This window comes from Oncorhynchus masou, chromosome 20, assembly GCF_036934945.1.
Source record: "Oncorhynchus masou masou isolate Uvic2021 chromosome 20, UVic_Omas_1.1, whole genome shotgun sequence".
In the NCBI taxonomy this organism is placed as follows: Eukaryota; Metazoa; Chordata; class Actinopteri; order Salmoniformes; family Salmonidae; genus Oncorhynchus; species Oncorhynchus masou.
The window spans coordinates 5,997,472-6,022,458 of record NC_088231.1 but is presented as its reverse complement, the minus strand read 5'-3'; the positions used below and the strand labels follow the sequence as shown (position 1 = coordinate 6,022,458).

At 44.8% G+C, this 24,987-nt stretch overlaps 1 protein-coding gene across 2 annotated transcripts; it reads right to left on the bottom strand.

The window, feature by feature from the left end:
- Positions 1-13,620: 13,620 nt before the first annotated feature.
- LOC135506760 (mucin-2-like) lies at positions 13,621-24,075 on the bottom strand. 2 transcript variants are annotated; one of them, XM_064926119.1, is made up of 6 exons: positions 23,149-24,075; positions 22,224-22,275; positions 15,913-22,133; positions 15,771-15,835; positions 15,422-15,567; positions 13,621-15,308 (listed from the first exon to the last, which is right to left on the bottom strand). In XM_064926119.1, exons 2-6 carry the CDS (start codon positions 22,258-22,260, stop codon positions 15,076-15,078), a joined length of 6,702 nt encoding a protein of 2,233 aa, XP_064782191.1. In that variant the 5' UTR covers positions 22,261-22,275; positions 23,149-24,075; the 3' UTR covers positions 13,621-15,075. The 2 variants fall into 2 exon arrangements, with proteins under 2 accessions (XP_064782191.1, XP_064782192.1); XM_064926120.1 differs by lacking the exon at positions 23,149-24,075 and having other exon boundaries at positions 22,224-22,541.
- Between the last annotated feature and the right edge of the window lie 912 nt (positions 24,076-24,987).

Sequence of the window (24,987 nt, the reverse complement as noted above, 5' to 3'; positions counted from 1 at the left end):
AAGGATGAACCAGACATGTGGAGGTCTTATTTTCTGAGGTCTTGGCTGATCCACAGGTACACCTCCAACTTGACTCAGATGATGTCAATTTGCCTATCAGAAGCTTCTAAAGCCAAGGTAGCCTGGGGCGGCAGGGTAGCCTAGTGGTTTGAGCATTGGACTAGCAACCGGAAAGTTGTAAGTTCAAATCCCCAAGCTGACAAGGTACAAATCTGTCATTCTGTCCCTGAACAGGCAGTTAACTCACTGTTCCTAGTCCATCATTGAAAATAAGAATTTGTTCTTAACTGACTTGCCTAGTTAAATAAAGGTAAAAAATGTCATACTTTTATGGGATTTTCCAAGCTGTTTAAAGGCACAGTCAACTTAGTGTATGTAAACTTCTGACCCACTGGAATTGTGATACAGTGAATTATAAGTGAAATAATCTGTCTATCAACAATTGTTGGAAAAATGACTTGTGTCATGCACAAAGTAGATGTCCTATCCGACTTGCCAAAACTATACTTTGTTAACAAGAAATGTGTGGAGTGGTTGAAAAGGAGTTTTAATAACCTAAACTTCCAACTTCAACTGTATATATAAAGCGCATTCGGAAAGTATTCAAACCCCACATTTTGTTACGTTACAGCCTTATTCAAAAAAAAGAATCCCTCATCAATCTACACACAATAACCCCTAATGACAAAGTAACCCATAATGCACAATAACCCATAATGCACAAAGTAGATATTATTTAATTTAATTAACAAAGTCAATCAATTTCCCTGTGTGAAAAAGTAATTGTCCCCTTACACTAAATAACTGTTTGTGCCACCTTTAGCTGCAATGACTGCAAAACATCCCCAAACCATCACACCACCACCACCTTGCTTGACCACTGATATGAGGTGCTTACTATGGAATGCAGTATCTGGTTTCCGACAGGCAAAAAGTTGACTCAAGTTTGCCAAAAAGCATCTGGAAGCACCTTGGTGATCAATATTCTCCGGACAGATGATTCAAAAGTATAACCTTTTGGATGACATGGGTCTCCACTATGACATGGGTCTCCAACACTGCATTCCACATTAAGAACCAAACAGTGAAGCATGGTGGTGGTGGTGTGATGGTTTGAGGATGCTTTGCTGCCTCGGGACCTGGACGACTTGCCTGGATTCTGCTGGGTCTCAGAGAATTCTACAGGAGACTGTCAGGCTATCCATCTGTGAGCCTAAACTGAAGCCAGACCTAATCCCAATTGCGATGTTGTGGCAGGACTTGAAATGAGCAGTTCATAGTTGAAAACCCACAAATGTCGCTAAGTTACAGAAGTTCTGCATGGAAGAGTGTTCATAAATTCCTCCACAGCGATGTGAGAGACTGATCAACAACTACAGGAAACATTTGGTTGGAGTCATTGCACAACCAGTTATTGAGTGTAAGGGGGCAATTATTTTTATTCACACAGAGGCATTGAGTGTTGCATAACTTTGCTCATGACATTTTATAAAATAAGTTTGTAATTGTGGTGTTATTTGATCACTCAGGTTCCCTTTATCTAATATTAGGTTTTGGTTGAAGATCAGATAACATTCAATATCAAAAATATGAAAAAGTAGAGAAAATAAGAAAGGGGCCAAATATTTTTTCACGGGACTGTATATTGGTTTCATAAAAAACATTGTAACTGTATGAATACATTTTTCTGTTCATTTTTCTGTTCAGTAAACTGGTTGCTGATTGTCCTTGGGGCCAAGCTTTAATACAATGGGAAGCCCATAAACCAATGATGGCGCATCAGTTAAATATGTTAAGTAGGGCGGCGCAGAATTGGCCATTATCATCCGGGTTAGGGGAGGATTTGGCCAGGGTAGGCCGTGATTGTAAACGGACTTGCATAGTTAAAAAAAGGTTAAATAAAATAGAATAAAATAATGTATTATGTTCTAACAGCACTCATGTAATATTTTTAAAACCTTTATTTAGTGGGTTAACTGCCTTGTTCAGGGGCAGAATGACAGCTTTTTACCTTGTCAGCTCAGGGATTCAATCTAGCAACCTTTCTGTTACTGGCCCAACGCTCTAACCACTAGGCTACCTGCCACCCCACTAATCAGACATAGAACAAAGTTAAGGTCATTTGAACAAATTCCAATGTGCTGCATTTGAAGTATACACTCTTCCAGGCTGTCTAAGGTCTATTTGACCAAGAAGGAGAGTGATGGAGTGCTGCATCAGATGACCTGGCCTCCACAATCACCTGACCTCAAACCAATTGAGATGGTCTGGGATGAGTTGAACCACAGAGTGAAGGAAAAGCAGCCAACTAGTGCTCAGCATATGTGGGAACTCTGTCAAGACTGTTGGAAAAGCATTTCAGGTGAAGCTGGTTGAGAGAAGGCCAAGATTGTGGAAAGCTGTCATCAAGGCAAAGGGTGGCTGCTTTGAAGAATCTCAAATATAACATCTATTTAGTTTTGTTTAACACTTTTTTTTTGGTTACTACATGGTTCCATATGTGTTATTTCATAGTGTTGATGTCTTCACTACTGTTCTACAATGTAGAAAATAGTAAAAATAAATAAAAACCCTTGAATGAGTAGGTGTGTACTGTACATATATTTTCCATGTTTACTAATGATAAAGGACAAATATTTTTCTGAGTGCATAGACAGGCATCTCATATAGTCACTGTTAACGTTGTCTTCTGCCGAATCCATCACCGTTGTTATTTCTTATGTTGTCTTGTCAACTTGTCTCTCTGGTTTTATTTGTTGGATGGTTATGAACTATTATGTTTCCTTCCACCATGTTATAGTGGGGTTCTCCTAGCCACTGTGCTTCTACATCTGCATTGCTTTGCTGTTTAGAGTTTTAGGTTGGGTTTCCATATAAGCACCTTGTGACATCTGCTGATGTAAAAAGGGATTGGTATAACATACATAAATTAAAAATATAAAATAAAAATATATATATATATAAAATTGATTGATTGTATATAATGACAAGATGCTCATGTCTTAACAATGCAAGTCGTTGTCCCAAAAAGGCAGGAATATAGGAAACATACTTAGGTCAGATTTTGGCGAGACTGAGCCCTTTCACTTCTCCTCTTCCTCTCTGCTGAAACTAGCAAGGAAAACAGCGCATGTCTGTCTTACTATATGCATCCTATGTATCTGATGTTGTCTAGCCAGAAAAGTATAACGTGCCATACTCCTTTAGTCCAGAAGATAGACTAAATGGTCTACATACGGAGACAGAGGGGCGCTGTTTCGCTCACTTGGATGCTTTATCGGAGATGGATGCATCTTTCTGTCGGCGTGTGTCTCGGTCAAATAGATTATCAATTTGGATGGGCAAGGAAACACAGTAGGGCGGGCCAGGCCCCGTAGCCCTGAGGCTATGTGCATTTGGAAAGGAGGGAGATGTGGAAGGGGCTTCCTTTTAACATTAGCCAGCCTGGGGAAAGGGTAGACATTGCATTATTTGTGCATGAAATATATAAATACTCATTGAGTTCAAGAGTCAATTCATATTGACCTTGTCATTTACTGGCCAGAGAAAAGTTCAAGTCACCAGCTTTTCTTTTACTGTGTTACAGCCTCATAAGCCAGTGCAAGGCTCGAGTACATGCAAATCTATGCTCAATCGGACGTAACAAATTATCTTGATATTTGCTAGTAATACTGTATCTTTCATTCATTCATTTGTATGTTCATTCATTGATCAATTCAGTTATGACATTTTTTTTCAGTTGGCCTCCCCATTGTCAAGACAACAGAAACACAGCACAAACCAGAATAGTCCCAGGTCTGGATAAAATAATATTTGTTTAGGCCTAGTACCTGAAGTCAATATCCTAAAAAATATACTCTTGGTTACGCCATCGTGGGGTGTTTTCACAACAGACTTGGGAGAACAAAGGGTTTAGTATGTGATGTGTGTGTGTTCCAGTTTTTGTTACTGATATGATCTAAGAGCTCTGGATATGTAGATGTCTGTGACTGTACTGGGCAACACTTATCTGGATAGTCCATCTGTAGGGTCTCTACAAACTATCAGTAACATTTCAACTAACTATCTACTAAGCTTAGGCCTAACCATAACCTTATTCTAAACCTTATTCTAACCCTAATCGCAACCTTAGCAAGCAGTTGTTTATCAGCGGATATAGTTTGCTGATAGAATGACCATCTGTATAGCGTCTACAGATGGACAATCCAGACTATCCAATTAAAGTGTGACCCTGCACTGTCATACAATCATGAGCTGCTCTTACTCTCTTACTGTCTGCATGCATGCGTGTGTCACAAAACCATAAGTTTGATATCGGGGGGGTATTCCAGAAAGACGGTTGAACAAATTCAGGACATGTTGAACATTTCCGGGTGCACTTAACCAGACGATGTCCAGGATTTGCTGGTTCCAGGACTGCTAATGGGCAGATACAAAATCAAAAGACAGCCCAATATTTCACAAGTCTAGAACAAGAAGCAATTGTAAATGTGTTCTAATACCACATTGTGTTAGCTAATACAAGTTTATCATTTCAAAAGGCTAATTTATCATTAGAAAACCCTAAAAACTGTTGTGCTGCATAAAGATGAAATCCACCTGGCCTTCTTTAGACCAGTTGAGTATCTGGAGCATCAACATTTGTGGGTTCGATTACAGGCTCAAAATGGCCAGAAACAAATAACTTTCTTCTGAAACTCGTCAGTCTATTCTTGTTCTGAGAAATGAAGGCTCTTCCATGTGAGAAATTGCCAAGAAACTGAAGATCTCGTACAACGCAAACTGGCGCTAACCAGAATAGAAAGAGGAGTGGGAGGCCCCGGTGCACAACTGAGCAAGAGGACAAGTACATTAGTGTCTAGTTTGAGAAACAGACTCCTCACAAGTCCTCAACTGGCAACCTCATTAAATAGTATGTGCAAAACACCAGTCTCAACGTCAACATTGAAGAGGCGTCTCCAGGATGCTTGCCTTCTAGGCAGAGTTGAAAAAAAGCCATATCTCAGACTGGCCAAAAAAATGAAAAGATTAAGATGGGCAAAAGAACACAGACACTGGGCAGAGGAACTCGGCCTAGAAGGCCAGCATCCCAGAGTTGCCTCGTCACTGTTGATGTTGAGACTGGTGTTTTGTGGGTGCAATTTAATGAAGCTGATTTGAAGCTTTTTTGCTTATTTCACGATTCCATATGTGTTATTTCATAGTTTTGATGTCTTCACTATTATTATACAATATTGAAAATAAATAATAAAGAAAGAAATACCCTGGAATAAAATAAAACCCTGGAATGAGTAGGTGTGTCCAAACTTTTGACTGGTACTGTATACCTACAGCTAAATGTGTGCTTTCATATAGTTTAAAAAAAATCAAATGTGGGTATAAGCGGTATTGTCACACCCTGGTCGAAGTATATTGTGTTTGTCTTCATTTATTTGGTCAGGCCAGGGTGTGACATGGGTTTATTGTGGTGTGTTTTGTCTTGGGGTTTTGTTAGGTATTGGGTTTGTGGCTTATTGGGGGTAAATAGCATAGTCTATGGCTGTCTGGAGTGGTTCTCAATCAGAGGCAGGTGTTTATCATTGTCTCTGATTGAGAACCATATTTAGGCAGCCATATTCTTTGAGTGTTTCGTGGGTGATTGTTCCTGTCTCTGTGTTTTTTGCACCAGATAGGCTCAGTCACTTTGGATATTCTTTTTTCCTGGTTTTGGAAGAGAACGTGAGCCGGGTGCGCCATTCTCATTGCGGAGATGGTGCAAAATCCATCAACACGGTCGGTCCCTGGGATTGGGTTGGCCAACATGATTTGGTTTGCTTGGAAGGAAAAGGAGTTGGAGCCTTTAGGACGGGAAACTTTTGGAAGGACAATCTTGATGGGGATTCTAAAGCTGACGGTGAAGGACGTGTTTTGTTTCCAAGGCAACTCGTTGGAGGGAGCATACGACGTGGCACTAAATACAGAGGAGAAACATGATGATATCCTGAGAAGAGCAAGAGCAGTGGTAGGTGAGAGGCCGATGAGCCATTATGAAATAACAAGCCTGGCGAGGAACAACTTTAGGGTTGTAACTGTCAACATGTACAACCCATACGTTAAGGACGAAGAGGTGAGGGCCTTTCTGGGGAGATACATGGTTAACGTCTCCTCAGCAAGGCACCTCAAAGACTCCCTTGGGTTTTGGAATGGGAGGAGAGGCTTCCAGGCCCTCCTCAGTGAGGACCCAAAGGGACATGGTGTCTACCTCCATCCTCCTGCTATGTTCTCCCTAGGGGCTGACAGGGGGATGTTGTTTTATGCACGTCAGCCCCCATTTTGCAGGCGCTGGTTGGCCTACGGCCACATCTTCGCCTCGTGCAGCACAAGAAAATGCAGATTTTGTGGATCTGGGGAGCACGAGTTGAAGGATTGTGACGAGCCTAAGACGTGCCACGGGTGTGGCTCGTCAGCACACCTGTGGCGGGGGTGCCCGGCTCGTCAGAGGGCATACGCGTCTGCGGCTGGGGGGGGAGCAGGAGCGGGGGATGGGGGAAGAAGAGGAGGGGAAGGAAGCATGCCTCATGACCAGAGTACAGGTCCAGAGGGGAAGGCGGCAAGGAAGGAGGAGGAGCAAGAAGCGGAGGATGGAAGAGATAAGGAAACGGAAGGCACGGGAGTATGAGAACCAGGAAAAGCGGCGCAAGAAGGCAACCGAGTGTAGGAGCATGAGAGAGAAGAAAGCGAGGGAGGGGTGGTGGAGAAGGAGACGGTGGAAGAGCAAGTGGACTGGGGGAAAGTGCCCTGGTGGAAGAGATGAGGGGTATGGTGAAGGAGCTGGCGGGGGGGGGGGGGGTGGTATCTCTCCACTGCCGCCATCACCAAAGAAGAGAGTGAAGAGGAGGGTGCGATTGGCCGACAGTGAGAGAGAGGGGCTGGCCAAGAGAGCGATGGGGGTGGGAGAAACCTCTGGGTTGCTGCTGGTTTCCCCAGGCCCTCAACTTCTGTTGGGTGGGGACACACCTAACAAGACCCAGGACTGGGTAAAGGAGGAGGTGGGGAGTTTTTTGTTTGGGGACTCAGCCTCCCCTATTTTTTTCCAAACTAGCTGCAGCGCTGGGGAGGGGAGGGGTGTGGGAGTAGACCCAGGGTGCACGGCACCCCGGAGCCAAACACTATTCCTGCATCCTGGGTTGGCGAGATGGAGGAAGAGACGTCGGGAGTACGGATGGTGTTATCACCGGTAGATATGGAGCAGGGGAGCATCGGGTGAGTCTCCTGGTTTTGTTTTTTTCTGTCTGGGTTTAGTATTTGAGTGTATTACATGTTTTTATTTTATTCTTTCATGGGGTCTAATTTTACTTTTGTTAGTTTAAATGTAAGGGGTTTAAGGGATTTTGTTAAGAGGAGGGCGGTTTTTAGTTATCTGGAGGGTGTGGGGTTTGATTTTTGTTTTTTTTACAGGAGGTTCACCTGAGGGATGGAGGGGATATTAGTAGGTTTAAGAGGGAGTGGGACAAGGGGGAGTCGGTTTGGGGTATTGGGGGGTGCACTCATCGGGGGTAGGGATCTTGTGTGGGCACAGGGAGGTAAAAGTGGAGGGTTCTTTTGTGGTGATGCAGAGGAGGGTTATAGGGGTGGATGTCACGATAAGGGATTGTAAATTTAGATTAGTGGTGGTGTATGGCCACAGGTGGTGGCAGACAGGAGGGAGATGGTGGACTGTCTGGCGCCCCTGTGTGTCACAAATAGGAAATTAGTGATGGGGGGGACTTTAATACAGATTTAGGAATAGGGGGATAGCAGTGCAGGCGCCATCACCGGGCTAATGGCTTGCCATGGTCTGGTTGATGGTGGCCTGCACACTACTCCAAAAATGGCCGGTCCTACATGGCGCAACTCCAGGGGGGTTGTGCGGAGGCTCTACTATATTTTTGTACCCAGGTCTTTGGGTAAGTTGTCTGGGCGGCTGTTGCCTGTTTTCTTTTCGGATCACGACGGGTGCTCCTGCAGGTGGGGTTGCCAGTCTGCCTCTTTGGTAGGGGGTACTGGAAGTTAGATCGGGATGTGCTGGAGGAGCAGGCTTTTGTTGACAGGTTTTTTGGTTTCTTTTGGAGGCTTGAAGGCCTCCGGTCCATGTGTGAGGGGGTGTTAGAGTGGTGGGAATTAGTTAAGGTGAGGATTAGGGCTTTTATAATAGGGTATTGCAAGAGGGAAAAAAGGGAGGAGAGGAGGGAGGTGGATCGTATCCAAAGGTTAATTGAACTCGAGTATGAGGCAGGCAACCTCGGCGGGTCTTTTGACTGGGAGGGATCCGCAACCCTAAAGGCGCAGCTCAGGGAGTTGCAGGAGCGGAAGGCTCGAGCTTTCCTGGAGCGTGCGCATATTGGCTTTCTAGAACACAATGAGACTTGTTCTGCTATGTTCTTTAAGTCGGTTAGGGCCAGACAGAGTAGGAAGGTAATGCATGGTGTTAGGGAAGAAAATGGTAGTATAGTTAGAGAACCAGAGGATATGGTCAGGGTGACAACTGATCATTTCCAAGGTTTATTTAAGGAAAGGGAAATAGATTTAGAGCAGGGAAATGTGTTTTAGAACACTTGTCCAGGCGGTTGCCGGAGGACATTAGAGAAGTGATGGAGGCCCAGATCTCACTAGAAGAGGTTGAGAGCGCTCTTAGGAGGATGGGATAAGGGAAGGTGCCTGGGATGGATGGGCTGCCGGCTGAGTTTTATCTCAAGTTTTGGGGTATACTTGGACCAGTGGTCCTCGAAGTCTTGAAGGCCATCCTTGAGACGGGGGTCCCGGGGGGATCAATGGCTGTTGGTGTGCTGTCACTTTTATATAAGAGGGAGTAAGTAACAGCCCTTGGCAACTGGCGGCCGTTGACCATGCTGTGTGTAGATTACAAGCTACTTGCAAAGGTTTTAGCAGACCGGTTGCGCACAGCCCTTCCCTACGTCGTCCATGAGGATCAGACGTGCGGGGTAGAGGGCCGCTCTATTAGATGGAACCTACAGTTAATCAGGGACTCCATCGCTTGGGTTGAAGATAGAGGACTGCCTTTAATGGTAGCAGCGCTAGATCAGGCGAAAGCCTTTGATCGCGTGAATAGATCCTTTTTATTCAGAGTGTTAGGTCGATTAGGATTTGGGGAGAAGTTCATAGGATGGATTCGTACATTATATGTCGGAGCGGGGTGCCGAGTTAGTGTAAATAGTCACTTGGGTGATGTTTTTGACCTCTCGTCTGGGGTCAGGCAGGAGTGCCCACTCTCGGCTCTCCTCTTCGTTCTGGACATGGAGCCTCTGGGGGCTGCCATTAGGGCAGACACAGGGGTGGAAGGCTTGTTGATCTCTAGAAGTGGTGGGCTGCATGTTAAGATGATGCAGTACGCCGACGACACTTCTTTGCTGCTGTGCAAGGACTCGTGCCTGACAAGGTCCCTTGCCATCTTTGGGGATTTCACCCGAGCGTCGGGAGCGGTTCTGAACCATGCAAAGTCTTCTGTCAAGTTTTTCGGAAGATGGCGCGGTAGAACGGATGTGCCCGGGGGGTTATCTCTCTGTGAGGGGGCCCTGAGGATTCTCGGGGTCCATTTTGAGACCTCCGGCTCAGCGACGCTAAACTGGAACATGCGTATCGCAGTGGTACAGAGGAAGCTAGGTATTTGTCTTTTATGGGCAAAGTCCTGGTCCTAAAGGTGGATGTGTTGCCATCTCTTTTGTATTTGGCGTACATCTACCCATTGCCGGCTTGTCTGAGGAGGCCTCTCGTGAGGCTTGTGTTTCAGTTCATGTGGAGTGGCAGGTGCGAGTGGGTCGCCAGGGCACGCATGCTCTGTCCCATCGGGGAGGGAGGTAGGGGGGTACCACATTTCCCCCTCAAGCTGGACACAATTTTTGTTTCTTTCTTGTTAACGGAGCTTGCGCATCCAGTGATACACCCGTCCGGTTACCTCCTGCGGGTGTTCTTCTCGTATCAGGCGAGAAGCGTAATGGTGTGGTCTAACACGGGTCCTCGGGCGGAACAGCTGCCTTGGCACTTTGGTCATGCGGCCAAGTGGCTGCGTGCGCACCCTGAGGTTGAAGTTGCCCGAGTAGGTTTAGATCACAGGCACCTGTACGAGGAGGTCAGAAAGGCAGGGAGTCCGGCGCCTGTAGTGGGCATCTCGGAAGTGGTCTGGGAGGGAGTGCAGGCGCGGGGTCTGGACAACAGGCTCATGGACCTGAATTGGTTGAGCCTCCATAAGTGCTTTCCGGTACGTTCCATCATGTACCGGTATAGTTTGGTGCAATCCCCCACCTGTCCAAGATCCACTTGTGGCAGGGAGGAGACTGTGCGCCATGTCTTTTGGGACTGTGCCTTTGCCGGAGTAGTATGGGCTAGGGCACGGGTGTTGTTAGGTTTGGTAACGGGGGATTTTGTATTGACGTGGGCCAGGTTAGAGAGAGGTGTAGGGAGAGCGAGAGGGACGGATAGGGACAGGTTTCTGCTCTGGCTTATCATGAGTCTATTTAAACGTGGGCAGTGGGAAGCCAGGCAGAACATGGTGAAGACAGGGAGAGATTGGGGGGTGGAAGGGATAGTGAGGAGGGTGGAAGGAGATTTGAGGGGCAGGGTGAAGAGAGAGGAGAGGAAGTGGGGGCAGCATGCTGCTCGGGGAGGTGGAAGGGGGGTTTAGGGCTGGGTGTCATTTAGATTTGTAAGGGGATAGATTAGGGACGGGGAGATAGGGAAAGGTAGTTTGTAGGGTGACGGGGAGGGAAGATGCTCCCCTGAGGATTTGTTTGGGGTTTTTGTTTTGTTAAAATTAAAATACCATTATTGGAGTATGTATGAAAATTATGAGTTGTAAAGAATGAATGGTATTGAAGGTAATAAATTATTTTTTATATAAAAAAAGATAGGCTGTTTAGATTTTCACGTTACGTTTGTTGTATTGTTCATGTGTATTCGTTCATTAAACATGTATGATTACCACGCCGCATTTTGGTCCGATACTTGCTACACCTCTTCGTCAGAGGAGGAGTTAGAAGAAAACCGTAACAGGTATAAACCCATCTGTTCTGTACATTACCTTGGACAAATGAACTCTGCAAAGGGACTAGGCTCCAACTCATTCTGCTGCATTGCCCATTATTTCCAGGGTAATGTACAGAACATTGGCATTTATCCCTTACTTAACATGATTTTGTATAACTATCCCATCTCTGTACCCCAAAAATACAATTGAGTAGTGAATTATTTCAATTCCTCACAAAAAAAGGGCACCGATTGTTAGATCTGATATATTTTAATTTGAATAATATGCCTATTATCCCTTTGAGCGTGTTGAAGTAATTCATTAGGTTTTGGATGGTGTGTCAAAACACCCAGGCACTACAAAGATACAGGAGGATGGAACCTGCTCAGGGATTTCACCATGAGGCCAATGCTGATTTTAAAACAGTTACAGAGTTTAATGGTTGTGATATCAGATCTGAGCATGGATAAAAAACATTGTAGTTACTCCACAATACTAACCTAAATGACAGAGTGAAAAGAAGGAAGCGTTTTACAGACTAAAAACATTCCAAAACATGCATCCTGTTTGGAACAAGGCACTTCAGTAATACTTGATTGACAAAAGTCACCTTGTCCAAGAGAGATTTACTGTATATGGTTATCAAAATGTTACGCCTGGGTAAGCCTACACGAAACACAGGCCTTATTTTAAGTGTTTCTAAAATTCCTTATGGGGAAAAATGGTTGGTGGAAATACAATTGGAACCATTTGCCTGTTTGACTGCTAGGTTTTATGGGCATTATAACACCTTCGCTGTGGGACTCTATGCTGGTTGTGGGGCGTGCCTGATGCTCTAAGCAGTGGCTTTCTCCAGGCACATCAATGGGTTATATAATACTGTATATGTTTGGATAAAATAGAAAAATCTATGTACAGTCTCTGAAAATGTAGAGGTAGGGAGGTAGGCAATAAATAGGCCCGAGAGGCGAAAATAATTACAATCTAGCATTCATACTGGAGGAATAGATTTGCAGATGATGATGTTCAAGTATAGATACTGGGGTGCAAAAGAGCAAGATGGTAAGTAATAATATGGGGATGAGGTAGTTGGGTGTGCTATTTACACATTGGCTGTGTACAGGTACAGTGATCAGTAAGCTGCTCAGGCATCTGGTGCTTAAAGTTAGAGAGGGAGATAACACATATGGTGTCCAGGGCACAACTGGGGACCGAGGGGGATCTATAACAAGCGGCAATGGTGAGTGACTTGTTTCTGGAAAGGTGGATGTTTGAACAGAACTCTGTAGGCTATCTCTGCAGTAGATTGCAGTAGATTGCCCCCTTTGGCAGTTCTATCTTGTCAGAAAATGTTATAGTTAGGAATGGAAATTTCAGGATTTTTGGTGGCCTTCCTGAGCCAGGATTCAGACACGGCTAGGACATCCGGGTTGGCAGAGTGTGCTAGGGCAGTGAATAAAACAAACTTAGGGAGGAGGCTTCTAATGTTAACATGCATGAAACCCAGGCTTTTACAGTTACAGAAGTCAACAAATGCGGGAGTGGAGCTAGGCACTGCAGGGGTTAACCTCCACATCACCAGAGGAACAGAGGAGGAGTAGGATAAGGGTGCAGCTAAGGGCTAAAAGAACAGGACGCCTAGTATGTTCAGAACAGAGAGTAAAAGGAACAGATTTCTGGGCGCGGTGGAAAAGATTCAAGGCATAATGTACAGTATGGTAGGATGTGAATACAGTGGGGGTAAACCTGTGCATAGAGTGACGATGAAAGAGATATTGTCTCTAGGAATATCATTTAAATCAGGTGATGTCACCGAATGTGTTGGAGGTGGAATTAAAGTGTTCACTAAGCTGTATTGAGCAGGGCTAAAGGCTCTACAGTGAAACAAGGCATTAAATACTAACCAAAACAGCAATGGACAAGGCATATTGACGTTAGCGAGAGGCATGCGTAGCCGAGTAATCATGGGAGTCCAGTGAGTGGCTTCAGGCAGCTAGAGGGCTGGGGCTAGCAGCTAGCAGAAGGGCCTTAGAAGGATGTAGCAATGGAAGAAAGTATGTTGTGGCCCCCTCGTGCTGAATATGTCAGCAGACGGATCAGCAGGGCTCCCTGTGGTAAACCAGGCCAATTGGCAGAATAGGTATAATTTGTCTGATGGGCCTCTTAAGCTAACAGTCCGGTATGCTCTAGACAGCTAACGTTAGCGGGCCACAGCTAGCAGTGCCACGGAGCCAGTTTGATTACCCCCTCGAGCAGATTTTGTCGGTAGTCCAGTTGTGAAGGATCAGTGGGGTTCCGTGCCCCGTACCGGCAGTCGAAAGGGGTCTGGGACAGTTGGCAAAAAGGGTATTATAGCGCAGGAGTGGCTGTTGGGCTTCTTCTGCTAGCCGGGATATGGGCCTAGCTCCTGGCTAGTTGGTGCTAGCATCGGGACAGGGACGTGACGCTAAACCAGGAATAGTCACTCGGGTTGCAGCTAACCACTGTCTATGATTTTTTTGCCATTGTACATAAATGGTCTGTTTAGCTTGAAATGTATATATGATTAGAACTCAAACTCAAAGTAAATGAAGAAATCTTTATTATCACAAACTCAATTCAAACTTGATGAAAAACTCTGAAAGGGAGGTTATACTGCTACACATACAAGTTATCAGCATGGTTGGTTCCTGTATGTGCCTAACACCACACCAGGCTTTTTACCTTGACACTCCTTCTAGTTCCCAGAGCAATGTTCTGGGCATACTGCCAAATTGCTTATGAGTGACAGTGTGGTTTCCTCTGTGCAGTCATACACTGTTATGGGATTTTTTAAATCAATAATGACTAAAAGAGGTTTATGGCACTATAACTGGCAAGAAGAATACCCTGTCTTTCTTGTAGTGTTAAATAATGTTTGTTCATCAGGAAGGGGTTATATGGCATGTACCTAGGAAGAAAAGAATGTATGTGGAGATAAGAGAGGACAGGGAGAGCTCCTCCAGAGTTCTAGTGTCTGGGAGAGCCTGGAACTGTCAGCTGAGGGTTTATAAACTGTGATGAGACTCATGAGAAAATCCCTATGTTGGTGTGTATGTATGTGCGTAGGTTAGGATGGTAAAGGGAATGTATTTGTGAAAACTTGAGAGCTCTCGCAAATAAATCTGGATCTGATTGATTGTGAGCTGGGAATTCTGTCTGTTTTATTTAAGACCAGAACTTTATAACCTCTGGGTATCAGACCGATAAAGATAATTGGAATTTATGAACATTGATACAAAATTACTTAACATACACACAGAAACATTTCCATCAAAGGTTGCTCATAAAAATTGCATTTGTACATACAGAAAGGTGCTGTCTAGAACCTAAGTGTTCCCCATAGAAAAACCCTTTGAAGAAACCTTTCAGTTTGAGGTATAAATAACCCTGTTGAGTTCCATGTGGAACCCTTTCCACAGTTTTCTACATGGAACATAAAAATAGTTCTACCTGGAACCAAAAAACGGTTATCCTATGGGGACAACGGTAGAACCCTTTTTCAACCATTTTTTCCATAGAAATAAATTGATATTTGTGCTCTGTGAACAAGGCATAACATACTGGAGATTCAGTTGGCAAACAATAATTGATATAATTATTATTATTTCTTTATGTTGGTAATTTTTAAAGGGATGTGAATGTCTTTTCAGGTAATGGATTGCATTGAATTGAATTTCTTAATGAATACGTTACAGAAAATGAAACCAGCATTTTCTTCTTTCAAAGTGTGGATAATACTGAAATACAAAACAGTATAAATACACATTTCAGTTACAATAAATGTTACATATACACAATGTTAAATATGAAGGTAGTGCAATAAGTAGTATGATAACTACCCAGATTCACAGACTTTAATTGTCAATACTGCTGTTGTTTTTTGCTTTGTCAACAAGCTGCTCAATGCTCTCCTGTTGTCCATAGCAATTCATGTTTACCCTGTACATTTGTGGATAATAAATAACAAAGAATATTATATAATTATATGATCATATTAAACATGATTAGATTTTCTGGTAAGTTGCCCTGTCACTGTGGTTATCAGTCTATGAGTATTAGGGAAACAGTTGTGACAATACAACCAGACAGATTGTGAGTAAACTTATCTTGTAGCTTATTCCACTGGAGGCAGAAGCTGTGGTTGTTGCAACAACTAATGTTGTTGAAGCAGCTGTGTTTGCTGTAGGACCAGCTGTTGTTGTTGTTGTTCTTGTTGTTGTTGTGGGGGCGGCTGTGGTTGTTGTGGTGGCTGTGGTAGTTGTGGCAGTTGTAGTTGTAGTTGTTGTCCCTGTAAGACCAAAGAAGTTAACTCATAAATACTATACCAATACTAGAGATGTGACATGTGTCAATGCGGAGAGTGACGACAATGACAAGGTCAGCAGTGATGGCTTAACTTACTTGCAGTAATGGAGGTTGTGTCAATGTCGAGGAAGGTGTTCCCGTGAGACAGAGAGTCAGTCAATCCCTGCTCTGCACTCGTTGCATTGGGAACCACTGTCTGGTTCTTGAAAATAAGGGTCATGTTGACAATAATTGAGCCACTCCTGTAAACAAAGACATTTGTTTTTCTTTTCAGGTCAGATGCTTAAAAAGGTATTTCCCCCAAAATTATTTAAAAACAAAACAATATGTGTTCTAATTGTTCTTTATGTATTATTCAAACTTGTTATATCACTGTTATTTCTGGATAATTTAATTTGAATGGAGACATTCTCTGACTTACAGAAAACAATGAATTGTTACTCACGTGAATTTAATAATCCTACACCTAAGGTATGTTAAAGGGTAAATTATTTTGTAACCACGATTCACCTGTGAAAAAAGTATTCTATTAGTATCAATTATTTCAGCATTGAAGTGAGAATGTTGTTCAAAGAAGTGCTGATTACCTCTCTGGTAACGTTTTCCACCAGTTCCTGATATGTTGTTGTGGAAGAGTCAGAATAGTCACTTAGGAATGTACGGATCATTCTGAATCCTAATCCCAGTGACCCCTCATTTGCTGTCGGTGCCGCTGTTGAGTCTGTTGTTGTGGTTGCAGCGGCTGTGTTGATTGTTGGAGCAATTTTGGTTGTTGTTTGTGCAGCTGTGGTTGTTGTAGGAGCAGCGGTGGTGTTTGTGGAAACAGCTGTGCTTGTTGCGAGAGCAGCTGTGGATGAAGTTGGTGCAGCTGTGGTTGTCATTGCAGAGGCTGTGATTGTAGTCGAAGCAGCTGTGGTCATTGAGGCAGCAGAGGTGATGGTGGCAGCTGTGGTTGTAGTTGCAGCAGCTGTGGTTGTCATGGCAGCAGCAATGTTTGTCATGGTAGCAGCTGTGGATGTAGTGGAAGCAGCTGTGGTTGTTGTGGTAGCTGCTGTAGTAGCTGCTGTAGTAGCTGCTGTGGTTGTGTTGGCTGCTCTAGTTGTTGCAGTTTGAACAGCTGCAGTTGTTGTGGCAGCAGCAGTGGTTGTGGTTGCGTCTGCAGTGGTTGTAGATGGAGCAGCTGTGGTTGTTGTGGCATCAGCTATGGTTGATATGACAGCAGCTGTGGTTGTTATGAGAGCATTTGTGGTAGACGTGATGCCAGCTGTGGTGGCCGTGGCAGTAGCTGTGGTTGTGGTGGCTGTGGCTGTTAAGGGGGCATCTGTGGTTGAAGTTGGAGCAGCTGTGTTTGTCGGAGCATCTGCTGTGGTCGTTGTGGTAGCAGCTGTGGTTGTTGTGGTGATAGCTCTGGTTGTTGTGACGATATTTGTGGAATCAACTGTGTTAGTGGTAGCAGCTGCTATGGTTGTCATGGCAACAGCTGTGGTTGTCGTGGCTGCAGCAATGTTTGTCATGGTAGCAGCTGCTGTAGTTGCTGCTGTGGATGTTGTGGCTGCTCCGGTGGTTGTAGATTGAACAGCTGTGGTTGTCGTGGCAGCAGCTGTGATTGTCGTGGCTGCTGCAGTAGTTTCATTTGGAGCAGCTGTGGTTGTCTTGGCTTCAGCTGAAGTTGTGGTTGGTAGAGCTGTGGTTGTAGTCAAAGCAGCTGTGGATGATGTGCCAGCAACTGTGATAGTTGTTATGCCAGCTGTGGTGGTCGTTTTGGCAACTTTGGTTATAGTGGAAGCAGCTGTGGTTGTTGTTGGAGAAGCTGTGGTTGTAGTTGCAGCACCTGTGGTTATTGTGGCAGCTACTGGGGTAGCTGCTGTGGTTGTGTTTGCTGCTGCGGTGGTTGTAGTTTTAACAGCTGTGGTTGTCGAGGTAGCAGCTGTTGTCATCGTTGCATCTGCTGTGGTTGTAGTTGGAGCAGCTGTGGTGGTTGTGACAACATCTATGGTTTTTGTGGCAGCAGCTTTGGTTGTAGTTGGAGCAGCTGTGGTTGTTGTGACAGCATCTGTGGTTGTTGTGGCAGCATTTGCGTTTGTTGTGGCAGCAGCTGTGGTTGTTGTGGCAGCAGCTGTGGTTGTCGTGGCAGGAGCTGCTGCAGTAGTTGTAGTTGGAGCAGCTGTGGTTTTCGTGGCTGCAACTGTAGTTGTAGTGGGTACATCTGTGGTTATAGTCAAAGCAGCTGTGGTCGTTGTGGCAGCAAATTTGGTAGTTGTTATGCCGGCAGCTGTGGTTGTGGTTGCAGCTGTGGTTGTGGTTGCGTCTGCTGTGTTTGTAGTTGGAGCAGCAGTGGTTGTTGTGACAGCATCTGTGGTTGTTGTGGCAGCATTCGTGGTTGTTGTGGCAGCATTCGTGGTTGTAGTAGCAGCAGCTTTGGTTATAGTCGGAGAAGCTTTGGTTGTTGTGACAGCCGCTGTGGTTGTCGTGGATGCTGCAGTAGTTGTGGTTGGAGCAGCTGTGGTTGTCGTCAAAGCAGCAACTGTGGTAGTTGTTATTCCAGCTGTGTTGGTCGTGCTGGCAGCTGTGGTTGTAGTGGAAGCATCTGCGGTTGTTGTTGGAGAAGCTGTGGTTGTAGTTGGAGCACCTGTTGTTGATGTGGCAGCTGCTGGGGTAGCTGTTGTGGTTGTGTTGGCTGCTGCGGTGGTTGTGGTTTTAACAGCTGTTGGTGTTGTGGCAGCAGCTGTTGTCGTTGTTGCATCTGCTGTGATTGCAGCTGTAGTTGTAGTTGTAGTTGGTCCAGCTGTGGTTGTAGTCAAAGCAGCTGTGGTCGTTGTGGCAGCAAATGTGGTAGTTGTTATGCCTTCTCTGGTTGTCGTGGCGGCAGCTGTGGTTGTCGTGGCAGCAGCTGCGATTTTCGTGGCTGCAGCTGTGGTTGTTGTGGCAGAAGCTGTGGTTGGTTTGGCAGCCGCTGTGGTTGTTGTAACAGCAGCTGTGGTTGTCTTGGCAGCAGATGTCGTTGTTGCATCTGCTGTGATTGCAGCTGCAGCTGTAGTTGTAGTTGGTACATCAGTGGTTGTAGTCAAAGCAGCTGTGGTTGTTGTGGCAGCAAATGTGGTATTTGTCATGCCTTCTCTGGTGGTCGTGACGGCAGCTGTAGTTGTGGTTGCGTCTGCTGTGTTTGTGGTTGGAGCAGCCGTAGTTTTTGTGACAGCATCTGTGTTTGTTGTGGCAGCAGCTTTGGTTATATTCGGAGAAGCTGTGGTTGTTGTGGCAGCAGCTGTGGCTGTCGTGGCTGCTGTAGCCGTTGTAGTTGGAGCAGCTGTGGTTGTCTTGGATTCAGCTGAAGTTGTTGTAGGTACAGCTGTGGTTGTTGTGGTTGTTTTAGCAGCAAACTTGTTAGTTGTTATGCCAGCTGTGGTGGTCGTGGTGGCAGATTTGGTTGTAGTGGCTGTTGTTGGAGAAGCTGTGGTTGTCGTGGCAGCTGCTAGCGTACCTGCTGTGGTTGTGTTGGCTGCTGTGATGGTTATAGTTTTAACAGCTGTGGTTGTGGTGGCAGCAGCTGTTGTCATGGTTGCATCTGCTGTGGTTCTAATTGGTGCAGCTGTGGTTTTTGTTGCAGCATCTGTGGTTGTTGTGGCAGCAGCTTTTGTTATATTCGGAGCAGCTGTGGTTGTCGTGGCAGCCGCTGTGGTTGTCATGGCAGCAGCTGCGATTTTCGTGACTGCAGCTGTGGATGTTGTATCAGAAGCTGTGGTTGGTGTGGCAGCCGCTGTGGTTGTTGTAACAGTAGCTGTGGTTGTTGTGGCTGCTGCAGTAGTTGTAGTTGGAGAAGCTGTGGTTGTCATTTTAACAGCTGTTGGTGTTGTGGCAGCAGCTGTTGTCGTTGTTGCATCTGCTGTGATTGAAGCTGTAGTTGTGGTTGATTGGGCTGTGGTTGTAGTCAAACCAGCTGTGGTCATTGTGGCAGCAAATGTGGTAGTTGTTATGCCTTCTCTGGTTGTCGTGGCGGCAGCTGTGGTTGTGGTTGCGTCTGCTGTGTTTGTCGTTGGAGCAGCTGTGGTTTTTGTGACAGCATCTGTGGTTGTTGTGGCAGCAACTTTGGTTATATTCGGAGCAGCTGTGGTTGTTGTGGCAGCTGCTGTGGTTGTCATGGCAGCAGCTGTGGTTGTTATGCCTGCAGCTGTGGTTGTTGTGTCAGAAGCTGTGGTTGTTGTGGCAGCCGCTGTGGTTGATGTAACAGCAGCTGTGGTTGTCTTGGCAGCAGATGTGGTTGTCGTGGCTGCAGCTGTAGTTGTAGTTGGTACATCAGTGGTTGTAGTCAAAGTAGCTGTGGTTGTTGTGGCAGCAAATGTGGTATTTGTCATGCCTTCTCTGGTGGTCGTGGCGGCAGCTGTAGTTGTGGTTGCGTCTGCTGTGTTTGTGGTTGGAGCAGCCGTAGTTTTTGTGACAGCATCTGTGGTTGTTGTGTCAGCAGCTTTGGTTATATTCGGAGCAGCTGTGGTTGTTGTGGCAGCAGCTGTGGTTGTTATGCCTGCAGCTGTGGTTGTTGTGTCAGAAGCTGTGTTTGGTGTGGCAGCCGCTGTGGTTGTTGTAACATCAGCTGTGGATGTCTTGGCAGCAGATGTGGTTGTTGTGGCTGCTGCAGTAGTTGTAGTTGGAGAAGCTGTGGTTGTTGTGGCTGCAGCTGTAGTTGTAGTTGGTACATCAGTGGTTGTAGTCAAAGTAGCTGTGTTTGTTGTGGCAGCAAATGTGGTATTTGTCATGCCTTCTCTGGTGGTCGTGGCTGCAGCTGTAGTTGTGGTTGCGTCTGCTGTGTTTGTGGTTGGAGCAGCCGTAGTTTTTGTGACAGCATCTGTGGTTGTTGTGTCAGCAGCTTTGGTTATATTCGGAGCAGCTGTGGTTGTTGTGGCAGCTGCTGTGGTTGTCGTGGCAGCAGCTGTGGCTGTCGTGGCTGCTGTAGTCGTTGTAGTTGGAGCAGCTGTGGTTGTCTTGGATTCAGCTGAAGTTGTGGTAGGTACAGCTGTGGTTGTTGTGGTTGTTTTAGCAGCAAACTTGTTAGTTGTTATGCCAGCTGTGGTGGTCGTGGTGGCAGATTTGGTTGTAGTGGTTGTTGTTGGAGAAGCTGTGGTTGTCGTGGCAGCTGCTGGGGTACCTGCTGTGGTTGTGTTGGCTGCTGTGATGGTTATAGTTTTAACAGCTGTGGTTGTGGTGGCAGCAGCTGTTGTCATGGTTGCATCTGCTGTGGTTCTAATTGGTGCAGCTGTGGTTTTTGTTGCAGCATCTGTGGTTGTTGTGGCAGCAGCTTTTGTTATATTCGGAGCAGCTGTGGTTGTTGTGGCAGCCGCTGTGGTTGTCATGGCAGCAGCTGCGATTTTCGTGGCTGCAGCTGTGGTTGTTGTGGCAGAAGCTGTGGTTGGTGTGACAGCCGCTGTGGTTGTTGTAACAGCAGCTGTGGTTGTCTTGGCAGCAGATGTGGTTGTTGTGGCTGCTGCAGTAGTTGTAGTTGGAGAAGCTGTGGTTGTCGTTTTAACAGCTGTTGGTGTTGTGGCAGCAGCTCTTGTCGTTTTTGCATCTGCTGTGATTGCAGCTGTAGTTGTGGTTGATTGGGCTGTGGTTGTAGTCAAAGCAGCTGTGGTCATTGTGGCAGCAAATGTGGTAGTTGTTATGCCTTCTCTGGTGGTCGTGGCGGCAGCTGTGGTTGTGGTTGCGTCTGCTGTGTTTGTAGTTGGAGCAGCTGTGGTTTTTGTGACAGCATCTGTGGTTGTTGTGGCAGCAACTTTGGTTATATTCGGAGCAGCTGTGTTTGTTGTGGCAGCTGCTGTGGTTGTCATGGCAGCAGCTGTGGTTGTTATGCCTGCAGCTGTGGTTGTTGTGTCAGAAGCTGTGTTTGGTGTGGCAGCCGCTGTGGTTGTTGTAACATCAGCTGTGGATGTCTTGGCAGCAGATGTGGTTGTTGTGGCTGCTGCAGTAGTTGTAGTTGGAGAAGCTGTGGTTGTTGTGGCTGCAGCTGTAGTTGTAGTTGGTACATCAGTGGTTGTAGTCAAAGTAGCTGTGGTTGTTGTGGCAGCAAATGTGGTATTTGTCATGCCTTCTCTGGTGGTCGTGGCGGCAGCTGTAGTTGTGGTTGCGTCTGCTGTGTTTGTGGTTGGAGCAGCCGTAGTTTTTGTGACAGCATCTGTGGTTGTTGTGTCAGCAGCTTTGGTTATATTCGGAGCAGCTGTGGTTGTTGTGGCAGCTGCTGTGGTTGTCGTGGCAGCAGCTGTGGCTGTCGTGGCTGCTGTAGTCGTTGTAGTTGGAGCAGCTGTGGTTGTCTTGGATTCAGCTGAAGTTGTGGTAGGTACAGCTGTGGTTGTTGTGGTTGTTTTAGCAGCAAACTTGTTAGTTGTTATGCCAGCTGTGGTGGTCGTGGTGGCAGATTTGGTTGTAGTGGTTGTTGTTGGAGAAGCTGTGGTTGTCGTGGCAGCTGCTGGGGTACCTGCTGTGGTTGTGTTGGCTGCTGTGATGGTTATAGTTTTAACAGCTGTGGTTGTGGTGGCAGCAGCTGTTGTCATGGTTGCATCTGCTGTGGTTCTAATTGGTGCAGCTGTGGTTTTTGTTGCAGCATCTGTGGTTGTTGTGGCATCAGCATTGGTTGTAGTTGGAGCAGCTGTGGTTGTCATGGCTACAGCTGTGGTTGTAGTCAAAGCAGCTGTGGTCGTTGTGGCAGCAAATGTGGTAGTTGTTATGCCTGCTCTGGTGGTCGTGGCGGCAGCTATGGTTGTGGTTGCAGGAGCTGTGGTTGTTGTGGGGGCATTAGTTGTTGGGCTTTGGGCATTCCCTGATGCTATTGAAAATTAAAGCATAGATTTTAGAATACATTTTTGCAATTCAAAATGATCTACAATATACTGTAAATACCAGTGGCCCAACTTACCAACAATCAGAAGGACTGTGAGAATATTTCTGTTCATCTTTGAAACTGTTTCCTTTTCAATCAATAATCACAGAGAGATGGGGATAAGATAGATAATTACAAACAGAATGACATTGACACATTTAATATATACTGGAATATTGTGGAAGGAGATCGTTAATGATAAATGCCCATCAGTATTTTTGTCTGATATTGCACTGCTGTAAAATGTTATGGTAAGAGATCACTAGTATTTAAAAAAATTGAACCATCATTTATTTATCCAGGAAGTCTCATTAAGGTCAGAAGGGATCTTTTATGCTGGAGACCTGGCTAAGAGGGCAGCTAACAACCCCCCCCGGAAAGATATAGTACAGTGCGGTTAGTGTAAATGTGTAAAAAATGTAAATGTATAGATTACCTGCTACAGTATATCTGGAGATTTACCAACGAGAATTAAATCTTTAGATGCACTGTTTTTACACATTTACCATAACACATACACAGCACAGCGAAAACACAACTATAAATTACAATAATTACCCACCATCATTATAAAACACATATAATCATTGAGTTGAATCATTTCCACAACTCCTGCAGCAAGTTTGCAACTATAGCCTTGAATTGCTCTATCAGGTCAAAACACTCTGGGTTTAAGGAGTTCTTGAGATTATTCCGTGACCAAGGTCCCAGAAAGTTAAAAACAGTTCTACTAAAGGTCTGATCTGGCCCTTAGTACCTGAAACAAGAACTTCACTTGAGATGATCTGAGATTTAAGACCCAAGGATGACCGTGGTCAAGGAACAGAGAAGAAATTTACCAGTTATAGCCTTGCCAATTAAGATTAAGACATTTTTCTGCCAAAAGTTCACTTTTACAAATACACACTACAACTCTGATCATAATAAAAAAGATAACACAATAATTGAAAACCACACTTACCCCCAAAAATGATATTGTAGCTGAACTCCTCTGAAAGCTCAGTATTCAGTAATGGTGCACCTCCAAACTCTGCTAAACTGCTGCATTGCTACAGCCTTTATAGTTTAAAAAACAACCTTGATGACATCATTATGATGAATAAGATGTAAAGGAAAATGTGTGTTTATGTCACCTTGTAGAAAACAGTGTGCTGAAGTGTGTCCTGTGACTCATCTTTTGAAGAACAATGAATGAGGCCTCCCCCACGTTATGACTGAGTTCCTAATCTAGCAGTACATGGAGACACACATACCAGGGGTGCAATCATTTGTACAGTTACAAAATGTTCTGTGTTACAACGAAAACTATTGTTTCTACGTCCCTCCCTGTTTGCTGAACCTGTCCAATAGAAACGCAATTGTAATGATTACACCTCTGGACCCGTTTGATGTATCAATTGCCGTTGATTGTAAGACATAATGTAATGTCATCTACTACATAAGGAGTGTGATAAATTGATTGAGTTTTCATCAGAGTTTCCCAAGGAAGTGCCACAACCACAAACATAAAAGGTTATTTTTCCAATGACACACACACATATGTATGTTCAAGCGTGTGCACACAGCCATTGATGAAACACAGAATGTGCACATCGACAAACCACGTATTTGATTAAGTAAAGAAAGGCTATTATTATGATAATGATCTAAGGGAAATTAACATTACATTTTCTGGCAACAGCTCTTGTAGACATTTCTGCAATCATCATGCCAATTGCCCACTCCCTCAAAACTTGAAACATCTATGTCATTGTGTTGTGTGACATAATTGCCAATTTTAGAGTGGCCTTTTATTTGCCCAGCACAAGGTGCACCTGTGCAATAATGAAGGTGTTTAATCAGCTTCTTGATATACCACACCTGTCAGGTGGATGGATTATCTTGCCAAAGGAGTAAGGCTCACTAACAGGGTTGTAAACAAATTTGTGCAGAATTTTGAGCGAAATAAGCTTTTTGTGTGTATGGAACATTTCTGGGATCTTTATTTCTAGCTCATGAAACATGGGACCAACACTTTACATGTTGCGTTTATATTTTTTGTTCGGTATAAATGAGCACCTAGTTAAACCCAATACTCACAACGAGTAGCTGCATTTATTTTGCATGCTTTGTTTTTCACTCTCAGTGAAGGTCCACAAATGGTTTGTGTTTATTACTATAAAATTAGAGTTTGTATTGCATAGGAGTACAAAATAGGGATGCCCATTTTTCCAGACCTATTTACGCTCTTGGTAGAACCTATAGGCTGTTAGGGAACATCAGTGTACTGTATATCGCCGTTTTAAATCAAAGGAATAACGTTTTTTATACGCGCTTCAAGATGAATTGGTCTAAGTCTATTTTAATGCCATTGAACGCCACAGCCAAGGAAGTGAATTTACCATCATCGCCTGTCCCTTGAATGTCACAGCTTTACTTACCTGGGAATTCAGCTCCGTCTAGGGATGAACTTCAGTTCAAAAAATATATTATTCCCTATTTCTTTTAAAATAAGTAGAACTTATTTTGTTTTTGGATTTTCAACATTGCAAAACCATTTAGATTTTTGTGAAGTTTACGATTAAAGACAAATTATATGGAAAAAATGTGGTTACACAGTCTTTGGCCAAGACAACTGCCAACAAATGCTTCTTCTCGTCACCAATGATTACTCTAATTCTTCAGTGTTTGAGTGGTACCCTCCACCAACTGCTGTTTTCAGCTCTTGCCATACGTCATTGATGTGATTCAGATCTGAACTCTTCTGCTGGCTATTCCAGAGCAGTCCAGTGTTTCATATTGAACCATACCAGGGGTTCCT

What these genes read in the sequence shown, in the direction of transcription:
- LOC135506760 (XM_064926119.1), bottom strand. Translation starts at nt 22,260, where the DNA reads ATGAACAGAAATATTCTCACAGTCCTTCTGATTGTTG. An exon ending in CACAGTCCTTCTGATTGTTG is followed by an intron (nt 22,134 to 22,223) that starts GTAAGTTGGGCC and finishes AATTTTCAATAG; the next exon opens with CATCAGGGAATGCCCAAAGC. An exon ending in TGGAAAACGTTACCAGAGAG is followed by an intron (nt 15,836 to 15,912) that starts GTAATCAGCACT and finishes CTTTTTTCACAG; the next exon opens with GTGAATCGTGGTTACAAAAT.